The following is a 27799-nucleotide window of genomic DNA, read 5'->3' on the forward strand; positions in this document are numbered from 1 at the left end:
TAGATAGTGTGAAAGATAATAGATTTATGTTCCCTACATAGTGCACTAGATTGTATATTAGAAAAGAATTTATGTTCCATACTTAGTGCACTAGATAGTGTACTAGATAATAGACTTATGTTTCTTACGTAATGCTTTAGGTAGTTAATGGATTTAGGTTCCCTACACAGTGCACTAAATTGGATATCAGATAACGGATTTATGTTCCCTACATAGTGCACTAGATACTATTTTAGATATGAATTTATGTTCCCTACGTAGTGCACTAGATACTGAAATAGACAATTGGTTTATGTTCCCTACACAGTGCACTAGATAGTATATCAGATTATGGATTTATGTTCCCTACATAGTGCACTAGTTGGTGTATTAGATAACACATTGTTCTAGATTTTATCTGACTTGCGGGCATCAGGGAGCCGCTATGTATATGCGGGAGACTCCCTGAACTTCCGGGAGACTTGGGATGTCTGAACACAGTCATGGACAATTAAGTACAGTGGACCCTTGACTTACAAATTTAATTGGTTCCAAAGGGCTGTTCTTAAATCAAAATGTTCGTTAGTTAAACCTATTTTTCCCATAAGAAATAATGTAAATAGAATTAATCCGTGCCAGACCTCCCAAACCACCCCCTTACCTAACCTTTCTAATGTCTTAAATGGTATTTTTTGTTATAAATACAAGTATATTTTCCCTTAAATTATAGAATAGACATTCCTGTAATAAACAATAATAAACAACAATACACAGTAGTAGTACTATACTGTACATAAAAAACACACATCACATTTCAGTACAGTACAAGTGCTGTACCATACACCATAATACATTATATCTACCAGAAACAACAATAACTCTCATATTTCTCTATGATTTCCTTCTTTATTTCAATAGCGTTGTATTTTGTTGTATTCTTCCTTCTTCTCTCTTACTCAATGTCCCCTCTGTCTGATACACAGTGACAGCTACTGGCAGGAGTAATTATACAAAAAAAAAAAAAAAAAAAAAAAAAAAAAAAATATATATATATATATATATATATATATATATATATATATATATAGAGAGAGAGAGAGAGAGAGAGAGAGAGAGAGAGAGACGGTCGGAGTCAACTTGTTCGTGACGTCACATGTTTCGTGAATTTTGGTTTGTAGTCCGTTCGTACATTAAGTTGAAAAAGATTGTTCGTAACCCAAAATGTTCGTATGGTAAACCGTTCGTAACTCAAGGATCCACTGTATCTCCAATTCACCTCACTGGCATGTTTTTGGACTGTGGGAGGAAACTGGAGCTCCAGAAGGAAACCCACACAGACACGGGGAGAACATGCAAACTCCACACTCCACACTCCACCTGGGGATCGAACCCAGGACCTTCTTGCTGTGAGGTGACAGTGCTACCCACTGATCCACCGTGGAACCAACAAAAACAATAACAATTCTAATACAGTATTTACAACCAAACAATAATAAAATAAACAATAATAAGAACAATAATAACAATAAAAAGTTAAACAATAAACAATAATGACAACAATAACAGCAATAAAAAGTTTAACAATAATTAAAATAATATTAACCACAAATAAAACAACAATAATAAGAAGAATAGCAATAATTATATGAATAACAATACTACTTCTACCACCACCACTGAAAATAATAATAATAATAACAGCAACAACAACAAAACAACAACAACAAAACAACAATAATAATCATAATAATAATAATAATAATTACATCAATCGTTTCATCCTGGTCTGTATTTGGTTCAAACAGGGAACACTACGTGCAAGGCAAGAACACCCTGGAACACTTTGGATATTTGTTGACAACTGACAAATGTTCAAGGAAAAGATGTCCAATGTATGTTAAAATAAATATAAACATTTTCATGCAACACACTTAAAGCTCAGACCTATTTGTCATTTTGTTACATAACCTTTCCTATTAATGAAAAGGATATTAACTGTTACAGTTTTGCAAGTGTGATTTTTGCTCATTCTGGCTTGATACAAGACTTCAGCTGTTCAATAGTCCCTGGATGCTGTTGTCTGATTGGACTCTTCATTTCTGACTAAAATTGATGGATGGCCTTTTTTGCGTAATAGTGTTTCAGGATGCCGTTGCGTGTTAAGCAACAATGATTTTCCAAAGTAGTCAAAAGCCAATGTGGAAATATTTATCAAAGTAGTATGACGGTTTCTTATGCAATGCCATCTGAGGGTTTAAAAGTCACGCATAATTAACAGTTTCCTGCACTGCCCTACACAGACTTAGACTGGTGACAGACCTAAATTATCTGTAATCCTGCATTAAAAATTTTCTTTTAAGACTTACTGACAATTCCTTTACAAAATTTGGCATGAATTGTTTAGCCATGGCTTTGTCAGCAAAGTCTGAGCCTTTGGTGGATCCATCTTAAATAAAGTTTCAATAAAGGGTTATTTTAATATAATATTAGTACAATGCTACTACACAAGTTACTCGTTTTTGACTGAGATAATTTAAAACTTGTCTTTATGTATTATGTCCGCTATCCTAATGTAACAGTCATCAGCAGAGATCAAAGTTGAACACATAATCAGATAAAAGGAGCTGTCTAATCTATTTCATCCATTACTCAGATATTTTTCTAATGTGATATAAAAGCTCTTCATCAACGCTGAGTTAAGTTAAACCACATAACAAAGTTATATCTAAACAAAACTCTTTTGTCTCCAAATGTTCCAAGTCCTACGCAAACTTGTTGGCATGCAGCCGTGACTGGTGTAAGCTCAGCAGGGATTTGGCCTGCATAAAACAGAAAGACATGTCTAAAATAAGGTAACGGGTCATACCATGCTCTAATGTGCGCTCGACATGGCAAGAAGAAGTAATCCCAGAATGGGAATTGGACAAGAGCCAATGCTGCACAATCTGGAATTAATCAGAAACACACAGAAAACATGGCCTGTTGCTATGCCATTCCCATTTAAGGCAGTGCTGTGTAATAGTTACATGCATTTGAGAAAGGATCTTCATCTGTTTTAAGTCATTTTCCCACTGATGAAAAGATCATATTTAACCAATCAATAACGTCTAAATGACATTATTTGTAGGCATTTCTATGAGATGACATAATATGTTTTGCAGCCTGCACTGCTTCTTTAATGTTCTATCAGTGTTCATTCTGTAGATTAAAGACATTTGTTAGTCTATAAAAACGGCTGTTGCATTAGTCAGAGATGCAGTGCAGCAACGTTTAGCATCACCAGTGATGCATTTGTGGTATTTTTATATGTCCCATTGGCATGCATTTTTATTAAAAAAATACACAGCCACAGTTTTTACTATGATAGAATACAATACTATGTTGTAAGCTGTTTGTTTAAGACCCATAAATGGTTTTGACAGGTCTAGGGATTGCCCAGGGTATTGACATAGTAAGGGGTCCCCTGTGTGCTAATGAATGCTGATAAAAAAAAAAAAACAGCAAAAAAAAAAAAAAAACTTTTCTACAACCAAAGCAATAAATGAAAGAAAAGTGTATGCACAGCAGAGCTTAGGTAGGTCTCAGTGTTATACTTTTGATAGTAAAATTAAATTATTACTTAAATTAAAAAACTGTTTTGTGTAATTACATTTTGAGAGTTGTTACTAAGTTTCTTGTGTTGATAATTTTAGATCTATCCCAAAAAGTAAAGATGAACTGACACCCCAGTTTATGTGTGCTCTGGCTGGAGGGTGCATTTATCCCCTCCTTAGTTCTTACTAGTCTTCCTGTCCCTGCCATTGAAATTCACTGCATTTTTCAACAATTGCAACTATATATATTCTAAATCAATTCTACAACACGGTCATATTTATGTTACTGCTTATTATCAAATGGAAATGTTAAAGAGCAACAACAGCTCAGCCAGCAAACAGCTGGCCACACAAACATGAACAGAATCTCTAATGCACATGGAGCCAAAAAGGGATTTGTTCTACAGAGTTCCAACACACAAGCCTAAGATTAATATGTACAATGCTTTGGGTTGGCTGTATCAGTGTAATTCACACTGCTTGAATATTCACCTGACAGATGGATAAATAAAGGGTTTGTGGATGCCAGGAAAACCCTACCTGCATGATTGTATAGGAATGAATGTCTAGGACTGTTATGGGTTAATAGATTGTGGTTGAATTCTTACTCCATGTTCATTTTCATTTAGTTTTTATCAACCACTGGTCTGGTTTTACCGGGAAACACTGGACACAAGGCAGCAATACTCCAGCTTTAACCTTCAGACATAGCCAGTCATGTCTGTGTAGGTGCCTTGTCAGCCGATAGCACAGCCAAGATTCAAACATGGATCTTAGTAGTGTTGAGCTAGCGTAACAGATTGCCGTGCCACCCAACTTCAACTTCAAACTTTTTTTTTCTATTTTCCACCCCCCCCCCCCCCCCCCCCCGTTTTTCTCCCCAATCCAGTCGTGTCCAATTACCCTGACTGCGTCCTCTACACTGATTCGATCCTTCACCGCTGACTGAGGACGCCTCTCAACTGACATACGCCCCCTCTGGCACGTACAGTCAGTACAGACTGCATTTTTCACCTGCAGGAGTCGAGTTCATACACTTGACGGGCACTGTGTATGGAGGGCCACACCCCCATCAGCATTATTCCTCAGCCCTGTGCAGGCGCCATCAGTCAGCCAGCAGGGGCCGCAGTTGCACCAGTTATGAGGACCTATGATCCGACTTTCTTACCCTCTAACCCAGAACAACAGCCAATCGAAAGGCAGAGCTGAGATTCGATACGATACGATGTATTCGAAACCCCAACTCTGGTGCACTTGCGTACTTTACCGCTGCGCCACCTGAGCGGCGCATGCAGTCACTTTTGAGCAAATCTTCTGCCTCTAATATTGTGGAAACAGTTTTAAAAGGACTTCTTCAAAGAAAGAATGACATAAATTCCACTTCAGTCTATTGGTCAACTGGTGCTTTTAGTCCACAAATATTTATCTTTATATTTAAGTATTGTTAAAAGGAACAGTGATAAAGAGGTAAAATTGCTCCTGTCCAAACTTTCTTTGTGGATGTGTTGCAGACATTAAATATGAAAGAACATGCATGACAAAAGTAAAGAATCTTTTTTTCCTGTGCCATTTAACAGATGCTTTGAGTTACATGATTGCATTTTTTATCCTTTATACCCCCAAAACTACAATGTGAACAAAACCAGATTTTCATGTGCTTAAGTCTAGTGAATTTATACAAACAGTACAGGACAAGAAGCAGGATGGAACTGAAAGTTAGTTTAAAAAAATGTAAGTGGAACGCTATGTTTAGAAAAGCTTCTTGTACAGAGATTTCTATTGATACTGGTCAACACAGCCTGTAAAATGGATTTTCGCCAACATGACAGAGCTCTAAAAAGATTCAAAGAAATGTTCACGTGTGTTGTGTTTAGTTCTATCCTGACAGGTGTCTTTAAGGTGATGTCACTGACTGCCTGAAACAACATGAGGTCAGTCGGGAAAACAGATTACCAACAGAGGAGCATAAATCATTCATTAATTATTTAAATAATATTTTGCTTGCTTGAATCACTGTGTGGGTCATGGTTTATAAAATTGTCATAATGTGCCAGGCTTACAACAAGGACTTATATGTTTTAGGGAAGTAATACTATTACACACATGCATGGTCTAAGAATGCATTTCCATCTGTCATCAGTCAGTACATATGACCAGGACAGGGGTATACTGTGCGCAGCTTTTGTAATTTCAGCAGTGCTACTGTCTGGTTGAGAATTTACACAGACATACACTGATCAGCCATAACATTAAAACCACCTCCTTGTTTCTACACTCACTGTCCATTTTATCTGCTCCACTTACCATATAGAAGCACTTTGTTGTTCTACAATTACTGACTGTAGTTACTCTGCATGCTTTTTTAGCCTGCTGTCACCCTGTTCTTCAATGGTCAGGACCTCCACAGAGCAGGTATTATTTAGGTGGTGGATGATTCTCACCACAGCAGTGACACTGACATGGTGGTGGTGTGTTAGTGTGTGTTGTGCTGGTATGAGTGGATCAGACACAGCAGCGCTGCTGGAGTTTTTAAATACCGTGTCCACTCACTGTCCACTCTATTAGACACTTCTACCTAGTTGATCCACCTTGTAGATTTAAAGTCAGTGATGATCGCTCATCTGTTGCTGCTGTTTGAGTTGGTCATCTTCTAGACCTTCATCAGTGGTCACAGGACGCTGCCCATGGTGCGCTGTTGGCTGGATATTTTTGGTTGGTGGACTAATTTCAAGTTTTTACTGTATTGTAATTAATTACTGTATTGTAGTGTATGCAGTGTCTGCAGTTAATATGCCAAGAAGGAAATAAAAATAAATAAGAAATTTTTTTTATTTGCAGCTATTAGCAGACGCTTTTATTCAAAATGACTTACAATTATGATGGAAGACAATTAGAGCAATTGAGGGTTAAGGGCTTTGATCAGGGCCCCAACAGTGACAACTTGGCAGTGGTGAGGCTTGAACTGGCAACCTTCTGTTTACTACTTCAGTATCGTCTTAACCACTGAGCTACAACTCTTTCTACTGTAAGGTTTGAGGTTCAAGACTGATGTCAAAAATAACAGTGCAAAAGGCCGCTCAGGTGGCGCAGCGGTAAAATACGCTAGCACACCAGAGCTGGGATTTTGAACACATCGTTTCGAATCTCAGCTCTGCCATCCGGCTGGGCTGGGTGGCTACATGAACAATTGTTCACACAGGGTTGGAAAGCCAGACCAGGGTTCCTCAAAACTGATGCAGCTACGACCTCTGCTGGCTGATTAATGGCGCCTGCACAGAGACGGAAGATAATGCGTTGACCAGGGTGTGACTCTCCGTACACAAGACTGATCTGCATATGAACTCGCCTTGTGCAAGTGAAAAGATGCAGTTGGTACTGCATGTGTCAGTTGCGACGCTCCTGAGTCAGCAGTGGAGGGTAGTATCGGTAGTAGATTGGGGTGAAGATTGGGGTGAAAATTGGGGGGGGGGGGGGGGGGGGAATTGCAATAAATAAATAAATAAATAAATAACAGTGAAAAGAGGGGAAGAAAACTGACATACATCAAATGTCCCAGCTTTCCAGGTTTGTGTATTTTTTTTTTTATGTACCAGTTGGTGTCCTTGCTGGTCTAAATTGCCCTTAAGCATGTAAGTGAATGGGTGAAGGAATAATGCTCTGCAGTACACTGAAATAGTCCTCAACATTTCTGCTTTACAATCTGTGCGTTCACAAAGGCTCTGGACTCACTGTGATCTTGGAACAATTGGATTGGTGAACTTACTCTCCTCTGTCATTAAGGAGGACAGTTATCTTTTAGCAGGATACTAACCCAAAACACACTTCCAAAACAACACTGGAATAATAGTAATAAAATATATTTGTTTTTGAGAGGCGAAATCCTGATCTTAGCAACAATGAGAATCTATATAATTGATGTGAAATGCAACTAACCTGGTAAAACTTTAAATTACTTAAATTACATAAAATAACTCCTGGCAGTGATACAGAGCTGTGAAAAATGGATTTGCCGCCTCCTCCATCATGGAGCATCAGGCCCTGAAACAGCAAAGCATCCTCACACCATATGACCACCATGTTTGACTATAGGTATGATGTTCTTATTGTGGAATGCTGTTCTTAGCTTCATGATGAATGTAATTAGACCTGCGCCCCACATCTCACTGAATACAGAATATTATCTCCAAAGGACTGGAGGTCATCAAGGTGTTTTGGCAAGTGTAAATATTGTACTTACAGTTTTACCTATTCCTTACCACAGTTTGAGACCACAGTTAGTAAAACAGGGTGTTTGTCTTGCATCAAACATATCTCCTGGTTTTCTTCATGCCAGATTACACATCTGTTAAGAATGAAGATCTCACAGTTTTTGATATGGTGTAGTATGCAGACCAGCACATTAAAAGCCACACATGGACACATTTATAATGAATGTTATGAGTGAGTAATCTGGTTGGGAGGTAATTTTGTGAGGACGTATCTCAGAGTGTCCTTTTCCCCTTCTGTAGACAGGAAGTCCAGTTTGGCTGTAAGTATGCTGTTTACTCATAAAGTGCCAGTTTTCAGTTCAGCACTGGACGCAAGCAAGTAAAGTCATTTATTAGTAACAGATTATGTGATGTGGCTGCTGTGTTTGAGTTTGGACTAAAAGTTATACAGCATAAGTTGTAATTTGCTAGCCCATCAGGTGCGCATGCACTAGTGGTGGGGTATCCATTGACTTTTTTACTGTATCTTTACTTTATCTTTCTTTGACATTCTTTACTCCATCCATCCATCCATTCGCTGCTGTGTTTGAGTTTTGGCTTAATGGGGGATAATGGGGCATTCAGGTAAAACACACTAGCACACCAGAGCTGACATTTCAAACTCGTCAGCTCGAAACTCAGCTCTGCCATCTGGCAGGCTGGGTGCCTACATGAACAATGATTGGCTGTTGTTCAAGGGCAGGATGCCGGAGGGGATTCCTCATAAGTGATGAAATTATGACCTCTGCTGGCTAATTGAGGGAGTCGAGGGATAATGAGGATCAGGGTGTGTCTCTTTGTGCACAAAGCTGATGCACATATAAACTTGCCTTGTGCAGGTAAAAAGATGCAGTCGGCTACTGCACGTGTCGGAGGGTGTGTGTGATAGTCACAGCTCTCCTCAACCAGGGTGGAGGTCAACATCAGTAGAGAGGAAGCATAATGCAATAGTGTGGCTCTCCTCTCATGGTACACCGCTTATTGAGACTCTGTGGAAACACACGGCCGGTCTCAGCACTTTTCTGGGGTAGTACATGCAGTCAGTGGATTGCAACAGGGAAAGTGACAAGGATCAGCTGTCCACCTGTGGGTGTGCAGCCAGCTATTTATACAAGGGAAGAATGTTTTAGATTTAATGGGAAGATTTAATGCTGGGCTGGGTCAACATACTTTTTAAGAAAAGAAATTGGGAAACCTACAACGAGGCACCACTGGGTGTAGCCAGCAAAAAGATCTACAGTATAAGGGTATCCTTAAGAGAGCCAATGCACTGTATAAGTGATGTAAATATTGGAACCTAAGAAGCTACTGCAAACAGGATACCTGTGAGAAGAATACCAGAGGGTAGAGACAATATATTATATCAGAAGTAAAACATCTAAAAGGAAACCCTATGAGACGGGCGAAGCCAGTACACTATATGAAAAACAGTTCTGTTTGTTAGTTGTGTTGTTGCTTGTTAAATCACTTGGATGACATTTCAAGGCAGCTGAGTGAGAGATTGCAAAAGAACATTATAGCTGTGATTGGAAGAGCTCTCTTTCTGTGTATGCTACTGATGAAGATTTCACGACGGAAAAAGCCTGTATTATGGACAATTCCTGACTCACATACAATTACTTAATTTACAAACAAATCTGGACTTGCTTAAGTTGCAACACTGTCATTTTAAACAGGGATTTATTTTTATTCTCTGTAGAATAGGAATGAATAAAAACATTGTTTCATTTTTTCGTGATTTCCTAAGCAGTGATCTCATCACTGCTGAACTAATATCTGTGCCCTTGCATTACTGTTGATGTGATGTAACAGGGTGTTCCTGTGTGGTGACTGTACTCATTACTATGCTTTTGTCTTCCATGTTCTACACTTATTTAAATAACCCTGATAACCCTACAACATCCAGTACAACAATGTGGGGTTTGAAGTCCTAAATTAATCCTTTCTTGCTTACTGTGAGAAATTTTACATGCTCTATCTAACCAGAGAGTTTTACTAACTAGTTTTACTATCTCCCAAAAACATCATCAATTTAGTGCAGTCAATTTGTCTTTCGCTGCTGGGGATCCCCAACTTTTACAATCAAGGTGGGTATATTGCTGCTCATGCCTCCTCTGACCTGCACGCAGACCTTAACCATGAACTCACCCATGCACTCTGCACAGGCGCCTCTATCCGCCAATCAGGGTCCTTACACAGTGTTTGAAGACCCTGCCCACATAGTTTGGTTAGCCCTCCCTGCAGGCACTGCCAATTATGCCCGCTAGATGGCACCCAGATGACCGGTGGCAACGGCGAGTTTTGAACCGAGGAGTTTAGAAACACGGCGCTGGTGTGCTAGCGGAATATTCCACTGCGCCACCTGGGTGCCCATTCCCAGTGTTCTTAAGTGGCCAAAGCCCACAGCGACCCTGACTAGGATTAACTGTCTAGTAAAGATATATGTTTATTTATTTCTGTAAATGTATGTCAATAGGTGGTTGCTACTGAGAAAACAAATCATTATGTTACTTCTCACGTTCATTTCTCAAATACAGATAATAAAGAATATTATATAATTACATTTAAAAACTTACAATATTTTTTCATGATATTTGCACAGTTACTAGTTTAATAAGGATCTTTACTGTCCTTACAGTGGTTTGTTATACTTTAACATAATGTTTAGTCCTTTTTATCTCCAAATGGGTCATTTTAATGTCAGTATGTCTTGACACACTGTGTTTTTAATTTTAGGGCCGAGTTTGTGTAGTGATTGATTGAATGATTCATAGAATTTACTATATAAACAACAGATCATCCCATGAAGCATGTTGAGAACATGAATAATGTTTTCCTTCATTATAGTTCTAGTCAATTTTCAAAAATTTGTTATAGTGTGCACGAGGTCCAGAAAGTGTAACAGGCACTTAGTTAATGTAAATGGAATAAGTCAGGCAGCTTTGTTTGACATGGGAGCTAACAATGGATACCACTAAGATACAAATGACTGCAAATTGACTGTTTGAAGAACTAAGACAAAGATGTTTATGTACGTCAGGTCTAATAAAATGCACAAACTCTTTGACCCTTTGGGGTTGAGCCACAAAACAGACATTTATCTTCATAGCCAATTGGCTCAACAGTCAAAAAGGCCCAACTGTACCAAATTTAGCCAACTGTTCAAAACTAGTGATTACATCCTAAAATGTTGTGTTTTTTAAAGGAATGCAATAAGTTGACTAATTATTATGTCAAGGTATTTCTATTAATATGGAGTTAGATGAGCTGCTCAGGTGGCGCAGCGGTAAAAACACACGCTAGCACACCAGGGCTGGGATCTCAAATACATTGTATTGAATCTCAGCGCTGCCATTTGGCTGGGCTGAGCAGCCACATGAACAACGACTGGCCTGGTGGGGAATTAAGCCGGATAGGAACTCCTCACAACTGATGCACTACGACCTCTGCTGGCTGATTGATTGCGCCTGCACAGATGCGGGGAAAGAGTGTGGATCAGGGTGTGTCTCTCTCTACACAAGGCTGATTCGCATATATGCACTTGCCTAGTGTGGGTGATAAAATGCATACGGCTGCTGCCCACATGTCGGAGGGGGCGTGGGTTAGCTTCGTTCTCCTCAAATCAGAGCTGGGGTCGGCATTAGTGGAGAGAAAGCGTGATGCAATCGGGCAGTTCAACGCGCTAAAAAGAATATATATATTCTGTATATATATGGAGTTAGTTCCTATTTTGCCATTACAACAGCCTTAAAATAAGGTTATTCTTTGGAATATCATTTAGAATATCAGAGACTAATATTACTCAGAGTAACTTAGAATAATTAACCAGCCCAAAATCATTGCTCAATTTGGCAATACAGTGCAATTCCTCTGATATCTGCCAAACTAAGATCTGTTGGTCAGTCCAGACAATCATTTCATATGTTTTCACTGCTCGAGTGGAACATGCTATGCTTTACACCACTTCAGCTGATGTAATTGGCTATTAAGACCGCATGGCTACATTCTTAATTTTATGCACATTATTGGTGGGTGTAGCTCAAATAGCTAAGATTCATTACATTTATTACAAGTGGCGTGTAGATCCTCTTGGCTGTGTGCATTCGGCATCCTCGGAATCATTAGGCGCAATGCAATAACACCCCCTGGGCAGGATGACTAGAAAATGCCACAAAATAATTTGGATAGACCTGCAGAGTTCTGGGACACAGTTCTTTGGAGTGAAAAATCAAAACTGGAACTGTTTGACTAAATAGATGAGTGGTTTGTCTGAATGCTGTCTGAGTTTGTATAAATGCTTTTCTGTTTTGTCACTTGGAGGGCATTACCATACAGTTCTAAAGGCATAGCTGTGTAGAGTCACAAATCTTGAGAAACTCTATTGCAAGATCAAACCAAGACAATGAAAATCTCAGACAAAATGCTTAAAATCAATATAGCAATTAAACTTTAAATTCAAGAAAGTTAGAGCTTCTCTTCTTTTGAAAGCCTCAGTACTTCTGTCACTTACTTTTTGGTTATCTCTCAGTGGAGGTCAGTATGGGCTCAGTGAAAACATAATGACTGGGAACATTTAAACAATGAAGAATGCACTTGTGCAGTAAAGGACTCATTGTTCTCATCTGGGGATAAATAATTAGATTACAGAGACATATGTCTTAAATCTAGAGTGTCTACAGTGAGGCTGCAGGAGCTTAGCAGATTTATGTGTTACAGTTTGTTTTTGGGCTTTTCCTATCAGATTGCTTTTCCACTGTGATCTTCACAGAGCTGAACAATACTTTGTTAAGGTGAAGAATTTGTGCTGCATTTACTTAATGGAAAAGACTTTATTTATTGGCAATTTAAGTGCAAATTGTGACCACAGTATTTTTTTGAAAATCTAATCTCCCATAAACAAGTATTAGCATAATGTTTTGTTTGTTAGCATTTCTCTAATCCTTAAAGCATGCCACAAGGCTTTCAAAATCTTTAAATGACTGCACAGTGAACACCAATAATTAAAACCTGATTTTGTGATCTTTCGAAAGTACACAATCCACAGCCGTTTGCCAGTGAAGGGCCAGTAAAAATGGCAACATATGAAGATGCAATGAAAGGTTCCTCCCAAAAACCTTGTAATAACCTTATTAAATAAGACCATTTAATAAACTTTACATTTAAAAGGACAGCTATGAGTTTTGACCAGTTGTGCCTCAGTTATCAGAATCTGCAGGTATATTATGACCCTTGTTTGTCACAGCACATGGACAAGAGATTACTTTGGCAAACTTTTGTCAAGCACTACATGGAGTTACATGCACAAATGCCACTTAAAACCTTACTGTGCAAAAACAAAGCCTTATGTTAACCATGTCCAGAAGCTGTGTTGACTTCTCTGGGCTTGGAGACATCTAGGATGGACCATCACACAGTGAAAACATGTATTGTGGTCAGATGAATCAGCATTCCAGGTCTTTTTTTTTTTGGAAAAAATGGATGCTGTGTGCTCCGGACCAAAGACAAAAAGGACCATCCAGACTGTTATCAGCAACCATTACAAAAGCCAGGGTCTGTCATGGTATGGGGCTGTGTCAGTGCCCTTGGCAAAGGTAATTTACACTTCTGTGATGGCAGCATTAATGCAGAAAAGTACATTGAGATCTTAGAGCAACATGTGCTGCCTTCAAGACATCATCTTTTCCAGGGACGTCCATGCAATTTTCAACAAGACAATGCAAAACCACATGCTGCACACATTACAAAGGTATGGCTGCGGAAGAAGAGGGTACGGGTACTGGACTGGCCTGCCTGCAGTCCTGACCTGTCCCCAATAGAGAATGTGTGGAGAGTTTTGAAACGAAAAATGCGACAAGGACAACACCGTACTGTTGCACATCTTAAGACGTGTTTGCAGGAAGAATGGGACAGACTAAAAGCTGAAACACTAAATCACTTGGTATCCTTGGTGCCAAAACGTCTTTTAAGTGTGGTGAAAAGAAATGGCAACATTACAAAGTGGTAAATGCTTTACTGTCCCAACTTTTTTTTGCAGGAATGGATGTTTATTAATAAATTAAATGAAGTTGAGCAGACAAAACATGAAATATCTCAGGTTCATCCTGTCTGCAATGAAATAAAAGTCAAAGTAAATGTAAGAAACTGTCCATGCTGTCCCAACTTTTTCTGATTTGGGGTTGTACAAAATACTAGCTTCAAACACTTGATGCCCTGCAGAGTAAACCAAATTCTTCTCTTGCATGTCTTTCATTCACTTTAATTCAGTTCCCTCAGTGAGGTCATTAGTTGTTGTTGGCCTTGGTCCAAACATGACCACCCAATCTTTTTATTATAACAAATGGGACTTAGTAAATCTTTTCAGATGTGGTGTTATCAAAAAAATTTCACACTGTGTAAAGATAGAGTGTTTTTAAAATAACATTAAGTCAAAGTTGATAACCCTTTGCAACTTAAAACATTAATAATAGGATTTCTATGAATTATAAGTGGTTACAGATATCACTGTTATAGGTTACAAATGTGCTTTATTTAAAAAAATTATGGAATGTCTTTGGTATAAAAAAATACAACAATAATACAATTACCTCAGTTAGTACTGTGTATAAAAGAAATAAAATTACACCTTATTTAAAATTCACAATCATAAAAAAGTCCCCTAAACTCAAAATCTTTGAAACTCAACGCTCTTTGTTGAGAAATTTGTACCCTTAAACTCAACGTTTCCTTTAAACTCAACGTCTTCAGTTTGTTTAAAAAATATATTTATTTAATTTCAAATTACCAATAACCAGCCTCTTTGTTCAGTGCTCGGCTTGAGCGGTGCGATAATATGTCATCAAAGCGTGCATATGAGACGAAACTGCATTTGTGTGGAATAACCATCAGATTCACTCTGAAAGAGTCCACATGTATCTGTGTTTAGCTGGATTTTCCTTACTGTTTCACTTTTAAACTTGTGTTACAGCTTGGGGTTCTGAGAAATTGTAAGAATCAGCTTTTATTTCAGTGAATTCTAATTTATATTTGTGGTATTTTCAGTGTATAAGTGTCAAAAACAACTTCATTATTTTACATTTGACCATGCATTAACAGGTCCCCGGTTCTCAATGCCTTTAAAACTCAGCGCCAGTCCCAGAACCAACTGACATTGAGTTTCAAGGTACCACTGTATTTTAAGTTTACAGTCCTGCCAATCGAGTGACAAGAACCTAAGGTAAAGTTAAGGTAAAACATACTTTTTAATATGTATTTTTCATTACTTTATGGTGACAAATTTCATACACAGTCGGCTGGCTATCAGAATGATCATTTTGTAATGAATTAGTTTTCAAATAAAAAATAGTTAAAAAAGGCAATTTATATATTTTCATTTTAACAAAACAAGCAAACAAATAATTGAAATAAATTTTTTTAAATTACATTTTCAACAACTGTCTGCTTTATTCTGGTCAAGGTTATGGGGGTGACAATTTCTAATGAGAAACACCAGGCACAAGGCAGAAATACCGTGGACCATGTATACCTTATACATCTATTGCAGGGCTTCGGCAATCCCCAAGACATAGCCAGTCATTTTTGTGTAGATGCCAGGCCAGCCTGTAGCACCAAGTTGGTGGGCTAGCATAATAGACCACACGGATGCCAAACGAATGATAAAATAATGCAAGGATTCTAAGGGTTATTATCTAATAGTTCTTAACACTTCATCATGTATGCATTAATAGGTTTTTGGTCAGTACAGTGGCAAAACTGGCATTCTGCACAGCAAGATGGACACCTGGGTTTGAATCCTGCCACCGATCACTGTCTGTGAATAGTTTCATATGCTGTCTGAGTCAGTTTCCTCTAGGTAATGCAGTTTTCTCCCAGTTTTCTTCTAAACACATGAAGAAGGTGGACGGGCTGCTGTAATTGCCTCTGGTGAAAGTGAGAGTATGTATGAATGTGTGCTGCCCTGTAATGAATTGGTGCCATTTCAATGGGGCCACCCAACTTGTGCCCAGTGTATCTGGGTAGCACTGGATCTACAGTTATTCTGACCAGGATAAACCAATTATTAAAAATATACTGATTTATTAATAATGAAGCGATTGTACAGTATATATGCTGTATAAGTGACTACATGCTGTACTTATGAAAGTTCACTTGGTTTCTCTCACTCCTAGCGTGTTACATATGGCAGAAATTCCTTCATCTTCTCTGGAGCCAAAAAACCTGTGTGAAACTATCACACCAACAGTGCTGACAGGCCAAGTGTAATGTCCCAAGTAAGATAAATATTCTTACACATTAAAACATTCTGATTTTAGACTAATGAAGTCATCTTTAGAGTCCTGTCCAAACACTAGATAACATAGCTGAGGCTAACCCATATCTTGAATTAGCATGGGAAGGCAACTCAAATGCTGGGTAAGTATAACCATGAAAAGTACTGTCAATGCTTGTGATTTAGATATGGATTGCATCACAGAATCATTCTCAAAAAGGCTGTTCAATGTTGTTGCAAAAAGTGTGTGCTACAAAGCTACATGGTCCTTAATATTAAGTTCAGTGATATGCAGTCTTAAAGCCAGTGCCTCTGTCCAGTATTTTGTTATAAAAGAAGTATTTTACAATAAAATGTATGTTTTAGACGATGTTAAGCATACACAAAACTATGGAATTACATTTGTGTATAGTATTATATTTAATTATTATTCCAAAACTTTAATTAGGAGTTTGAGTTATATTTGCTTCTGACACATGTTGTTGTATCATACTTACATTTATTTAAGCACTTTGCAATAAATGAATTGCCTCCTTTAAGTTGTGCTACATCTTTGCTGTTCCTTTTTTAAGGTCTTTATTTGAAGTTTCTCTTTACTGCCTGCTATCAAAAGAGCATTTAAAAAGAACCTTGATCTTAAAAAAACGAAAAATGTAAACATTTAAATTAAAGTGTTTTTTTTTTTTTTTGCTTTAAAGACTGTTATAAAAGGGTAATGCTATTTAAATTAATATTTTTACCTGATTGTAGAAACTTGTGCTCTGGTATAGCAACACAGGAAAAGATTGGCAACTGTGCACTGTTTGATCTGAAAAAGCAAGCTTGGATTGCCAACATATCTAATAATGCATGGGCAATGATGCATTCCCATACCATGACAGTTGTTGGCTTTTGTGCCTTTCACTGATAACAGTCTAGATGACAGTCTAGTCCTTTTCATGTTTGTCACCAAGAACTCACTGTACATTTTCCTGAAAACAAGCTGAACCGTGGACTGGTGAGACCACAGCACACATTTCCACTGTTTTTCAGACCATCTGAGATGAGCTCGAGCCCAGAGAACACAGGATTCTCTTTTGAGTTTCAGGTTGCATTTCTTGATGCAGAGGTGGACTGTGTTAAGTGACAATAGGTTTCTGAAGTACTCCAGCTGGATATATTTATCACAGTAGTAGTAGTTTCTCATATAATGCTGTCTGAGAGCTCAAAGGTTTTACTGTATTTTACACAATGCTCCCAACTTTTTTGGAAGTGGAGTTTGTAAATTTAATGTAAAGAACAAGGGTAGAATGTTTGTTAAAATGTATTAAATACTTATTAAGTAATATAATGTTTTAAAAGGTAAATACTTATTTGAAATCATACAGTGTGACAAACATGCTATAACAGACATTTCTTCATTTCTTTTAAATACACTTTCAAGCCAAGACACAGTTAGGAGTAATAAAAGAGGTGTTAACACCCCAGAGTTATGAATGAATTTGTGAACAGTTGCGCCTAAGATGCTTAAGCCTGTGGCTGGGTTTTCTTAAAACACAGATGTGTTTAATGTTTGCATTTATATTATTTCTGTCAGGCAACTATTGTGTGAAACATTGGCTGCATGCTGGTAATTCTATCAGTCTTAACTGACAGTTTAGAACATTAAACACAGATAAAATTTCTTGCATATCAACAAATGATATCTTCTGAACATAAGCTGTAGGTTATGACTCAGGACACACCAGTGGTCTTTTTGCAGCCCTTTTTAACCTAATTGGGAAACCTCTGTTTCTTTTGAATGAACTCATTCCAGTTGGCCTCAACGTTTAATCAAATTAAAAAGTAAATGAAAAGAACATGTGCAGTGACTAATACGATGTTGCAATACAGCCAGATGCTATTTATATCACCTGCCATCTCAAATTCTATGTATGGTCACAGCTGACAAATGTAGATACATTTTCTAAACAGAAAATGAATGATGTTTTTTAATTCCCTGATTAAATTTACAGTGTTTAGTGATGATGTGCATATGCAATGTGGTCATGACCCTGGCATGAGATATATTAACCATACAGACTTACATTCTATACTATGGTGATATGTATGATATACAGTACAACATTTGTGGCTTGCTTGCATCTTTTGAATATTATTATTATTATTGTTATTTTTATAATGTTGGTGCCACACAACAACTTGGGTTCTGGGTAAATGGGTTCAAACATGTCCACCAGGTAGAGTGTGAATAGTTTTGCATGTTCTGGCCTCACATGAGTTTTCTCCAGGTGTTGCAAATGGTGTTTTTGCCAGATATGAGTATGAGTAGGTGATTAAATAGGCCAGACCAACACAGAGCCTGATTAGAAAGAAGAGATTATGAGTATAAATAAATGATAAATATAAAAAATGACAGTAGATAGATTTCATCATTTAGCTGTGTCCAGTAAAATGCATTTTCAATCCAGGTTGACCAAGGAGGACTGCAGGCTAGCACACACACCCATCAACATGTATGAAGCCATTGGGATGTGGCAGATTCCTAGATTGTGCAGAAACATTCACTGAGGAACATGCTAGATTAAAATATTACTCTTCATTCAATGAGGAACATGCTAGATTAAAGTATTACTCCTCATTCAATGAGGAACATTCTAGATTAAAGTGTTCTTCTACATTCAAAGAGGAACATGCTAGATTAAAGTGTTCTTCTACATTCAATGAGGAACATGCTAGATTAAAGTGTTATTCTACATTCAATGAGGAACATGCTAGATTAAAGTGTTCTTCTACATTCAATGAGGAACATGCTAGATTAAAGTGTTATTCTACATTCATGAGGAACATGCTAGAAACATGCTAGATTTGGTGGTTGTATTCTTCTACCACTTAAAAGACACTAAAAACAGACCACGGACATCCAGTCCTCCCTCAAACATGACCTATCCTGTCTACAGGGCAGACCCAATTTAATATAAATAATTTTACAAAGGGGTGTCCGACGAGCTCAGCTGTCTACATACTTTTTTATCATATAGTCCACCTGTCTCTTATCTCGCAACAGGTCTACTACAACTCTCTTTACAGATATCAGTGTTCAACCTTGTCTATTTGGCATGTCTTTTCCATGTCCTTTCTTTCTTCCTACCTCTCAAAAACATGCCTCTAAATGGACTGCCAACTCTAAACTACACCATGTCTAGACTTACGGGTCTAGTTGACAAGCTCAGAAAAAATTATGCGTGCAAATTGCATTCTTGAAAAGTAAAGCAAGTTCGGACATACAGTGTATCACAAAAGTGAGTACACCCCTCACATTTCTGCAGATATTTAAGTATATCTTTTCATGGGACAACACTGACAAAATGACACTTTGACACAATGAAAAGTAGTCTGTGTGCAGCTTATATAACAGTGTAAATGTATTCTTCCCTCAAAATAACTCAATATACAGCCATTAATGTCTAAACCACCGGCAACAAAAGTGAGTACACCCCTAAGAGACTACACCCCTAAATGTCCAAATTGAGCACTGCTTGTCATTTTCCCTCCAAAATGTCATGTGATTTGTTAGTGTTCCTAGGTCTCAGGTGTGCATAGGGAGCAGGTGTGTTCAATTTAGTAGTACAGCTCTCACACTCTCTCATACTGGTCACTGAAAGTTCCAACATGGCACCTCATGGCAAAGAACTCTCTGAGGATCTTAAAAGACGAATTGTTACGCTACATGAAGATGGCCAAGGCTACAAGAAGATTGCCAACACCCTGAAACTGAGCTGCAGCACAGTGGCCAAGATCATCCAGCGTTTTAAAAGAGCAGGGTCCACTCAGAACAGACCTCGCGTTGGTCGTCCAAAGAAGCTGAGTGCACGTGCTCAGCGTCACATCCAACTGCTGTCTTTGAAAGATAGGCGCAGGAGTGCTGTCAGCATTGCTGCAGAGATTGAAAAGGTGGGGGGTCAGCCTGTCAGTGCTCAGACCATACGCCGCACACTACATCAAATTGGTCTGCATGGCTGTCACCCCAGAAGGAAGCCTCTTCTGAAGTCTCTACACAAGAAAGCCCGCAAACAGTTTGCTGAAGACATGTCAACAAAGGACATGGATTACTGGAACCATGTCCTATGGTCTGATGAGACCAAGATTAATTTGTTTGGTTCAGATGGTCTCAAGCATGTGTGGCAGCAATCAGGTGAGGAGTACAAAGATAAGTGTGTCATGCCTACAGTCAAGCATGGTGGTGGGAATGCCATGGTCTGGGGCTGCATGAGTGCAGCAGGTGTTGGGGAGTTACATTTCATTGAGGGACACATGAACTCCAATATGTACTGTGAAATACTGAAGCAGAGCATGATCCCCTCCCTCCGGAAACTGGGTCGCAGGGCAGTGTTCCAGCATGATAATGACCCCAAACACACCTCTAAGACGACCACTGCTTTATTGAAGAGGCTGAGGGTAAAGGTGATGGACTGGCCAAGCATGTCTCCAGACCTAAACCCAATAGAACATCTTTGGGGCATCCTCAAGCGGAAGGTGGAGGAGCGCAAAGTCTCGAATATCCGCCAGCTCCGTGATGTCGTCATGGAGGAGTGGAAAAGCATTCCAGTGGCAACCTGTGAAGCTCTGGTAAACTCCATGCCCAGGAGAGTTAAGGCAGTTCTGGGAAATAATGGTGGCCACAAAAAATATTGACACTTCAGGAACTTTCACTAAGGGGTGTACTCACTTTTGTTGCCGGTGGTTTAGACATTAATGGCTGTATATTGAGTTATTTTGAGGGAAGAATAAATTTACACTGTTATATAAGCTGCACACAGACTACTTTTCATTGTGTCAAAGTGTCATTTTGTCAGTGTTGTCCCATGAAAAGATATACTTAAAAATCTGCAGAAATGTGAGGGGTGTACTCACTTTTGTGATACACTGTATATATGACCTATTAGTTCATGTCATGAAATGAAATGGAGAGTAACCACAACCATGAAGCTGTGATTGGAAGATTTAAGTGTGCATTCATTACAGGAACCTTCTCATCCCTCTACCTGTCATTAAATGTTAACAGAGTTGATTAAAGCATGACTTTATAATAATAAGGCTAAATTTGTAATGTAATCCCACCCCACAGAAATCTCACATACTATTTGTGAGGAATAATGTAAATATACTGTATGTCCGTTGTTATTGGGTAATTAGCGCGACAAATTGCACCTGGATTAGTTAAACGAGGCAGATGAAGACGGCCGATTATGGTCTTATGTTCTGAATGCAGGAAAGATAATAAAGCTGGAGTTGACATTACTATTAGGACACTATATGGCCAAAAGTATGTGGACATCTAACCTTGTTGAATGTTCCATTGCAAATCCATAGGTATTAAGATGAAATTGACCCACTCCTTTTGCAGCTATAACAGTATCCACTCTTTTGAAAAGGCATTCCACACAAATGTCTTACCAAGTAGGTCAATGGAGCATTTTTGATGAGAAGGCCAGGCTCACAGTTGACATTTCAGTTAGTCCCAAAGCTGTTCATTGGGGCTGAAGGTGCAGAACAGTGTATGCCCTTCACACCAACAACAGCTTCTATGGACTTTGCTTGTGCCCAGAGCAAAGAAATGCCTACATATATTTGACCATACAGGCTAGATTTGTTATGGTATATATTAACTCAAAAATTTGGATTTCATTTTTATCAACCGCTTTATCTTGGTCATGATCTTGGCATGTCCAATTTCACTGGGGAACACTGGGCACCAGGCAGGGTGCCAATCCATTGCAGGGCTGTCCTGCTCAGACAGCCAATCATGTCTGTGTAGACTTCTGGCCAGCTGATTCAAACTTGGATCTCAGTGGTGGTGGTGGACTAGAGTAATGAACTCAAAAGACATGATTTTTAAATGTTCAAACTGTCTTTGATAATGAATATTTACAGTGCTGTAAAATTGTATTGCCTCTGTTATTCAAAATGTGTCTCAATGAATGCTTTAAACAACATGTGATATTAAGTAAACGGAACTGGAGCAAAACATGATGTAACAAAGTCATTTATTCAAGAAACAATGTTATTTAACACACAAATCTCCCTTGTAAAAAAAAAAAAAAACAGAACAAAAGCTTGCCACCTACTCAACCAGCTTGCCAAATTAATGCAGTCACATCAAAGCTTCTATGAAGCTAAGATAAACCAAGTGAAATATCTGGAAGGGGTTAAAAACTTCATAAAACCAGTGTGAGAAATATTATCTCCAAATGGAGAAAACTTTGAACAGTGATGGTTCTACCCAGAACTGTCAGGCCTAGTAACATTTCCTCAGTGACTCAGTAACATGTTATCCAGAGCATCAGAAAAAGATTTTATTAAAACATTTGAAGAATTCCAAATGTCTCTAGCCTTAGCTAGCTGCAAAAGAGACTTTACTTTCAGAAATAGTACTGAAATGCTTCTTTTTCTGTAAGGGTGGTACCCTTGTGAGTACATATTTGTAGTTTGTATATTTTTACATTAAAAAGTTCTGTATTAGCTGCTCAGGTGGCGCAGAGGTAAAAACACACGCTAGTGCACCAGAGCTGGGATTTCAAATACATCGTATCGAATCTCAGCTGAGCGGCCACATGAACAGCAATTGGCCTGTTGTTCATATAGGGGTGCGGTATTAAGCCGGATTCCCCATAACTGATGCACCACAACCTCTGCTGGCTGAATAAGGTGGGGAAAGAGTGCGGATCAGGGTGTGTCTCTCCGTACACAAGGCTGATTCGCATATATGCACTCGCCTGATCATTATCACTAATTATAGTGTCATAAGCCAGACACAGCAGGTATCAAAATAAAAATAATGATTAAAAATAATAAATGATTTTAAATAATTTATCTATTAGCTATCTGTTAGCTATTGCAGCTGGCTATAAAAGATATCAGTGATAAAACATGACACTTTTTTAAAAACATTTTTAACTGTTATACTAAGTCACTGTATTCTAATCACCTTGTGGCTGATTTACTTTGAGTTGAATGTAAAAGAGGTGCTGGCAGTTGGGAAAATGGCACCCATTGTGAACATTACCAAAAAGTCATAAATCATGACTTTTTGGTAATGCTTAGATAAAAAAGAGGTTACCCTTCTTTGATTGCTGGATTAGTTTGACTTAAATTGATATAATGCAAGTATTAAAACTTTACAGTGCAGACTCAAAGACAAGACTGTCCACCAGCATTTAATGCTTTACTAAAGAGAACTAAACATTTAGCTAATTTGGTTAAAAATACCAAATAAGCACCATAAAATGCTCAGAAGATTTTGATTACTTCACAGAGACTTGCTGACCTTGTTTTTGCTGGCAGATTCAGCACCTGCCATTGAGTTATCTCACCCAAGCCAGCATTCTCCAGTTCCTTTTTTTATTCCAACCCTACACCCCACCCCCTCTCTCCACAAAGCCTCAGCTGAGGCAGACCTGACATCATCCTTTTACAGCAGTAATCTTGAAGAACATGGAATGCATGTAGTTTGTAATCCAGTGAAGGATTACATTACTTATGATGCTCTTTTTTTTTGTTGCTGTTCAAAACCTTTATTTGGTTTTGTGCATAAAATGTAATACAAGTATGTCTGGGATAGATTGCTTTAAAAAGTACTAAAAACAAGCACATTTACAGCCACAATCTTTCTAAAACCAACCCCCTGTTAAATGCTGGAGGAATGTATTTAGAGACACAATTAAAAACATTAAATAAGCAATCTGTCTGTATGGTGCATATTTCAGAAATAGGCTTTCTATTTAATTCAGTTCTTTTAAATGTTAGTACAAGTGTGTTTTCTTGCATTCTCTTTTATTGGTAACAGTATACAACCTAGCTCAGAAGCAAATCATAGTGTTTGTAAATGTAGCTGCCTGTTTCTTTAGCATTTATGAACTATAATGAACAGCATCTTTATTCACTTTCAGCCATGAGATTTAACACCAATGGTTTACAGGCTTACACTCTTTATATAACACATGTGAGTGGTTTTGTGGTTGCATCTAGACATGTACTGTTTAATACAGTAAGGTGCAGTTTGGAAAGCGGCCAGTTTCGTTCACTGCCATCTTTATAATATAATATATATTAACTTATAAAATTTAATCTTACTGTTGTTAGTCTACCAAAGTCTACAGTTACATCCGAAATTCTCACAAGTTTCTTCAAACTATTATTCTCATAATGTCTTGGTCCCTCAATGCAAAGTATTAATGGCTCCTAAATAAATGTAAGACCTTTTAAGAATTTTATGGATTACAGAACTAGGTCACATCAAAATATACAGTGCAGTAAAACATCTTTGCCCCTTCCTGCTTTTATTTATTCTTTGCATTTGTCGAACTAAATAGTTTTAGTGTATAAGTATACAGTAGTATACTGACCTCTGTTTAAATCACAGCTCCAGTCATTGTTTCTCCAATCTCTCAAAAATGTCAGAAAGTTGGCTGGTTACTCTAAATGGCCTCTAAATTAAGCACTTATTAAATTAATAAATAATAAATAAATGTTGTTATTATTATACTATTATAATCAAACAAATACAAACATTTCAGAAGCCATCAGATGCAGTAAAATCCATATAGCCTAGCTTAAATATTATGTACTTCACATTGTGGACACTTTAGGATAAAGTAAGTGCCTGTATATTGTGAATGATCTGTTCCTCTGGAATTAAAAGGGGTTGTGAGTAGAAAATATGACTTTCAATAAAACCACATTTGTCTATTTTAAAACAACATCGATCCATTAAGTTCTGTTTGGGGTCCTGGAGACTCCAGAGCCTTTTTAACAGCTTACAAAATATCCTTAGCCTTTTACTCAGCATGGTACATGATGACTTTTCCCAATTTGATGGAAACTGGAAACAAACTCAAAGAACAAGGCAATAAAGTCAATGTCAACAGAACACAAGGGTTGAGAAATGGTTTTATTACAATTGTTAAAAATGGGTCCAGCAGTTAAACTGGGTTATGTTACGATAAAACTGTATTAGATTTTACATTATGATAAACATAGGACATGATTTGTTATCTGGACTGAGATGTTGGGTACTGAGTCTGCCAAAGATGATTTTACCCTCTAGCTTGATGACTGTTTTGTGAAACCAAAAGCTACAGTTAAAGATCTTTAATGCTGCTTTATCTAAATTTATGTTACAGGAACATTTCTAAGATTGCAGATTGTTATTAAATACTTTAGTCTCTCAGCATCTTGTATTAATTACTAGGGCTGTCACACAATTAAATTTTTTAATCGAGATTAATCGTGATTAAAGAACCAAATTAATCACGATTAATCTACTGCAAAAATAACTAAGCGAAATTTGAACAGTTATGCACATGTTTATTGCAAGAAAATGTTTACCAATAAAACAATGTAATAAAATTATGATGAAATTAATGCAATTAACGACAGCCCTAATAATTACATATTTCTTGTTTTTGCTAAGATTTCCAGTACTAATTTGCTTACACAGTAAACTGCAAGTGTCATTAGTGAATGAATTGTGGCTCAGAATGCAGGAGATACCAACATGATATGATATATATAATCTTTTAGTGTTTAAACTTTTCTCCCTGCAAAATAAATAGTTTCTATCAAACATCAGCTACTAACCCATGAGGGTGAGGCATGCATGTGCTTACTTCAAGACATATGAATACAGTGACCACCTAATCACTGCAGCTAATGCAATGTCATTGGGAGATCAATGCACTGTGTGTGAATGTGTGTTTGCCCTGTGATGGACTGTGGTGCTTCCTGCCTTTCGCCCAATTAATCAAACCCACCGTGACCCTGAACAGGATAAAACAGACAATGAATGAATGAATGAATAAATGACACTGCCCTGTAATTTGGACCCCTAATTGCATATTCAATATGACCTGGGTAAATCAGGGCCTCACCGCACCCGGGCCCTGCCCCTCCCCCCACAGACATTCACTGCAATGCAAGGTAATTACGCATGATCATTTCCCTGCTTTACTGACCTCTCTTAGTTTCATTATGCTCTACATGTACATATGATTAGTTCTGGTTCTTCTTGTACTTACCTAAGACCCTCTGACTGTACTATTGTTCTGTCCCCTTCAGCTAGTCAAGGCTAATAATTCATGGAAAGAGAATTTGTGGCAGATGACATCACACAGCGTAACTTGTGATGTCAGATTCTTTAATGCTGTTTTTGAAGCTAAACCACAGTCACTTTACTGTGTTCAATATAAAGACCTCGTTCTTTACCACAATTCAGTAAGATGCACCAATGAACTTACAATATTTAACCAAATTTAATATAATTCATCTTTTGCACAGGTGTGCAGAAATGCAAGAAGTGTGCAGTAATGCAATAAACACATGCACACCAGCATGAGCACACACACACAGGGCCTAAAATAAATTGTCTGAACAAGCAATAACAAACAGTGTTACCAACAAAACTGTGAACTTTCTCCTGCTGTTACAGTTTCTAAACAATCAAACCCTCACTGCACAGCAGCAGTGTTTTCATTTATCTCATGTCCTACCTACATTTTGACGTTCTGCTGTGATGCAGCTTCAGAACTGGAACGTTATATCCAGTTTTTGCAGAATGTTTATGGTGAACTGGCATTACTGTTAGGTATGACAGCATCTTTTGGATCATAGTTCTTTTCAATTATTGTCTGACCTTCTGTACACAGAGCAGCAAAGTATGAATGGTGGAGACAACATTGCCAAAAATGTGTCAATATTTTGGTTTCTTTTAAGTGCAAATGCCCTTGGTTGGGCAATCTACTGTTTAAATAGCATACATTCTTAACATACACGGATCAGGCATAACATTATGACCACCTTCCTAATTTTGTGTTGGTCCCCCTTTTGCTACCAAAGCAGCCCTGACCCATAGAGGCATGGACTCCACTAGACCCCTGATGGTGTGCTGTGGTATCTGGCACCAAGATGTTAGCAGCAGATCCTTTAACTCCTGTAAGTTGGGAGGTTGGCCCTCCATAGATCAGACTTGTTTGTCCAGCACATCCCACAGATGCTCGATTGGATTAAGTCAACACCTTAAACTCGTTGTTTGTCATCAACATAACCAAAGTGTAATACGTGACATTAAAATCCTAATGAACTAATAAACCTTTTCAAGTTCTTGCTACAAGCCACTTTTCTTGATCATTATAAATTCATACATCATTCATTTAACATGTGGAACTACGAGGCACACTACATTTCGTAATGTTTTTGCTAAGAATTTACATTTGTTTTAACATTAAAATCTTAAATTATGACAAATTATGTTTGCACAGTCAAATAAATCAAATAATGTCAAGTCCTGTTTTCATATTTTCCTGTTTTTGGGGTTAACTTGCCAAGCAACACTTTTACATGTGGTCATTTACTTATTTCTGCCTGTTAAAAAATAGAGCCACACAGTGGTTTAGCTGGTTGTGTGGGAGCCACGCAGTACCAGGGTCCTGGGAACCTGGGTTCCAACCTTGCCTCAGTCAGTAACTGTAAAGAGCTTGCAATGTTCTGTCTGTGTCGTCTGTCATGTTGTTTAGTCTTTAGGTACTCAAGGTTCCTGTGAATTAGTAAGTCTGTGTTTCTCTGTGATGTTTTGGTGCTCTTCTGTGCCCAGTGTGTCTGGGAGCTGTTGGACCCTGATTAGGATAAAGCAGCTACTGAAAATGCAAAGCCCATTCCCATAAAGTTGGGGGCATTTTGTA

General features: G+C 38.0%; 1 protein-coding gene across 2 annotated transcripts in view; it reads right to left on the reverse strand.

Moving 5' to 3' along the window:
- mrps17 (mitochondrial ribosomal protein S17) overlaps window positions 1-26163 on the reverse strand; it is a 31942-nt gene extending 5779 nt beyond the window's left edge. Inside the window, exon 1 of one of the 2 annotated variants that reach the window (XM_063011916.1) lies at window positions 26141-26163. Coding sequence is in view for 1 of the 2 variants with exons in the window: in XM_063011912.1 (XP_062867982.1) it covers window positions 1746-1759 (14 nt within the window). In the remaining variant the exon portion in view is untranslated. Of the gene's footprint in view, window positions 1-1745; window positions 1764-26140 lie in introns of those variants that run through there. The other variant, XM_063011912.1, reaches the window with a different exon arrangement.
- Between the last annotated feature and the right edge of the window lie 1636 nt (window positions 26164-27799).

The sequence above is a fragment of the Trichomycterus rosablanca genome, chromosome 16 (assembly GCF_030014385.1).
Source record: "Trichomycterus rosablanca isolate fTriRos1 chromosome 16, fTriRos1.hap1, whole genome shotgun sequence".
Lineage (NCBI taxonomy): Eukaryota > Metazoa > Chordata > Actinopteri > Siluriformes > Trichomycteridae > Trichomycterus > Trichomycterus rosablanca.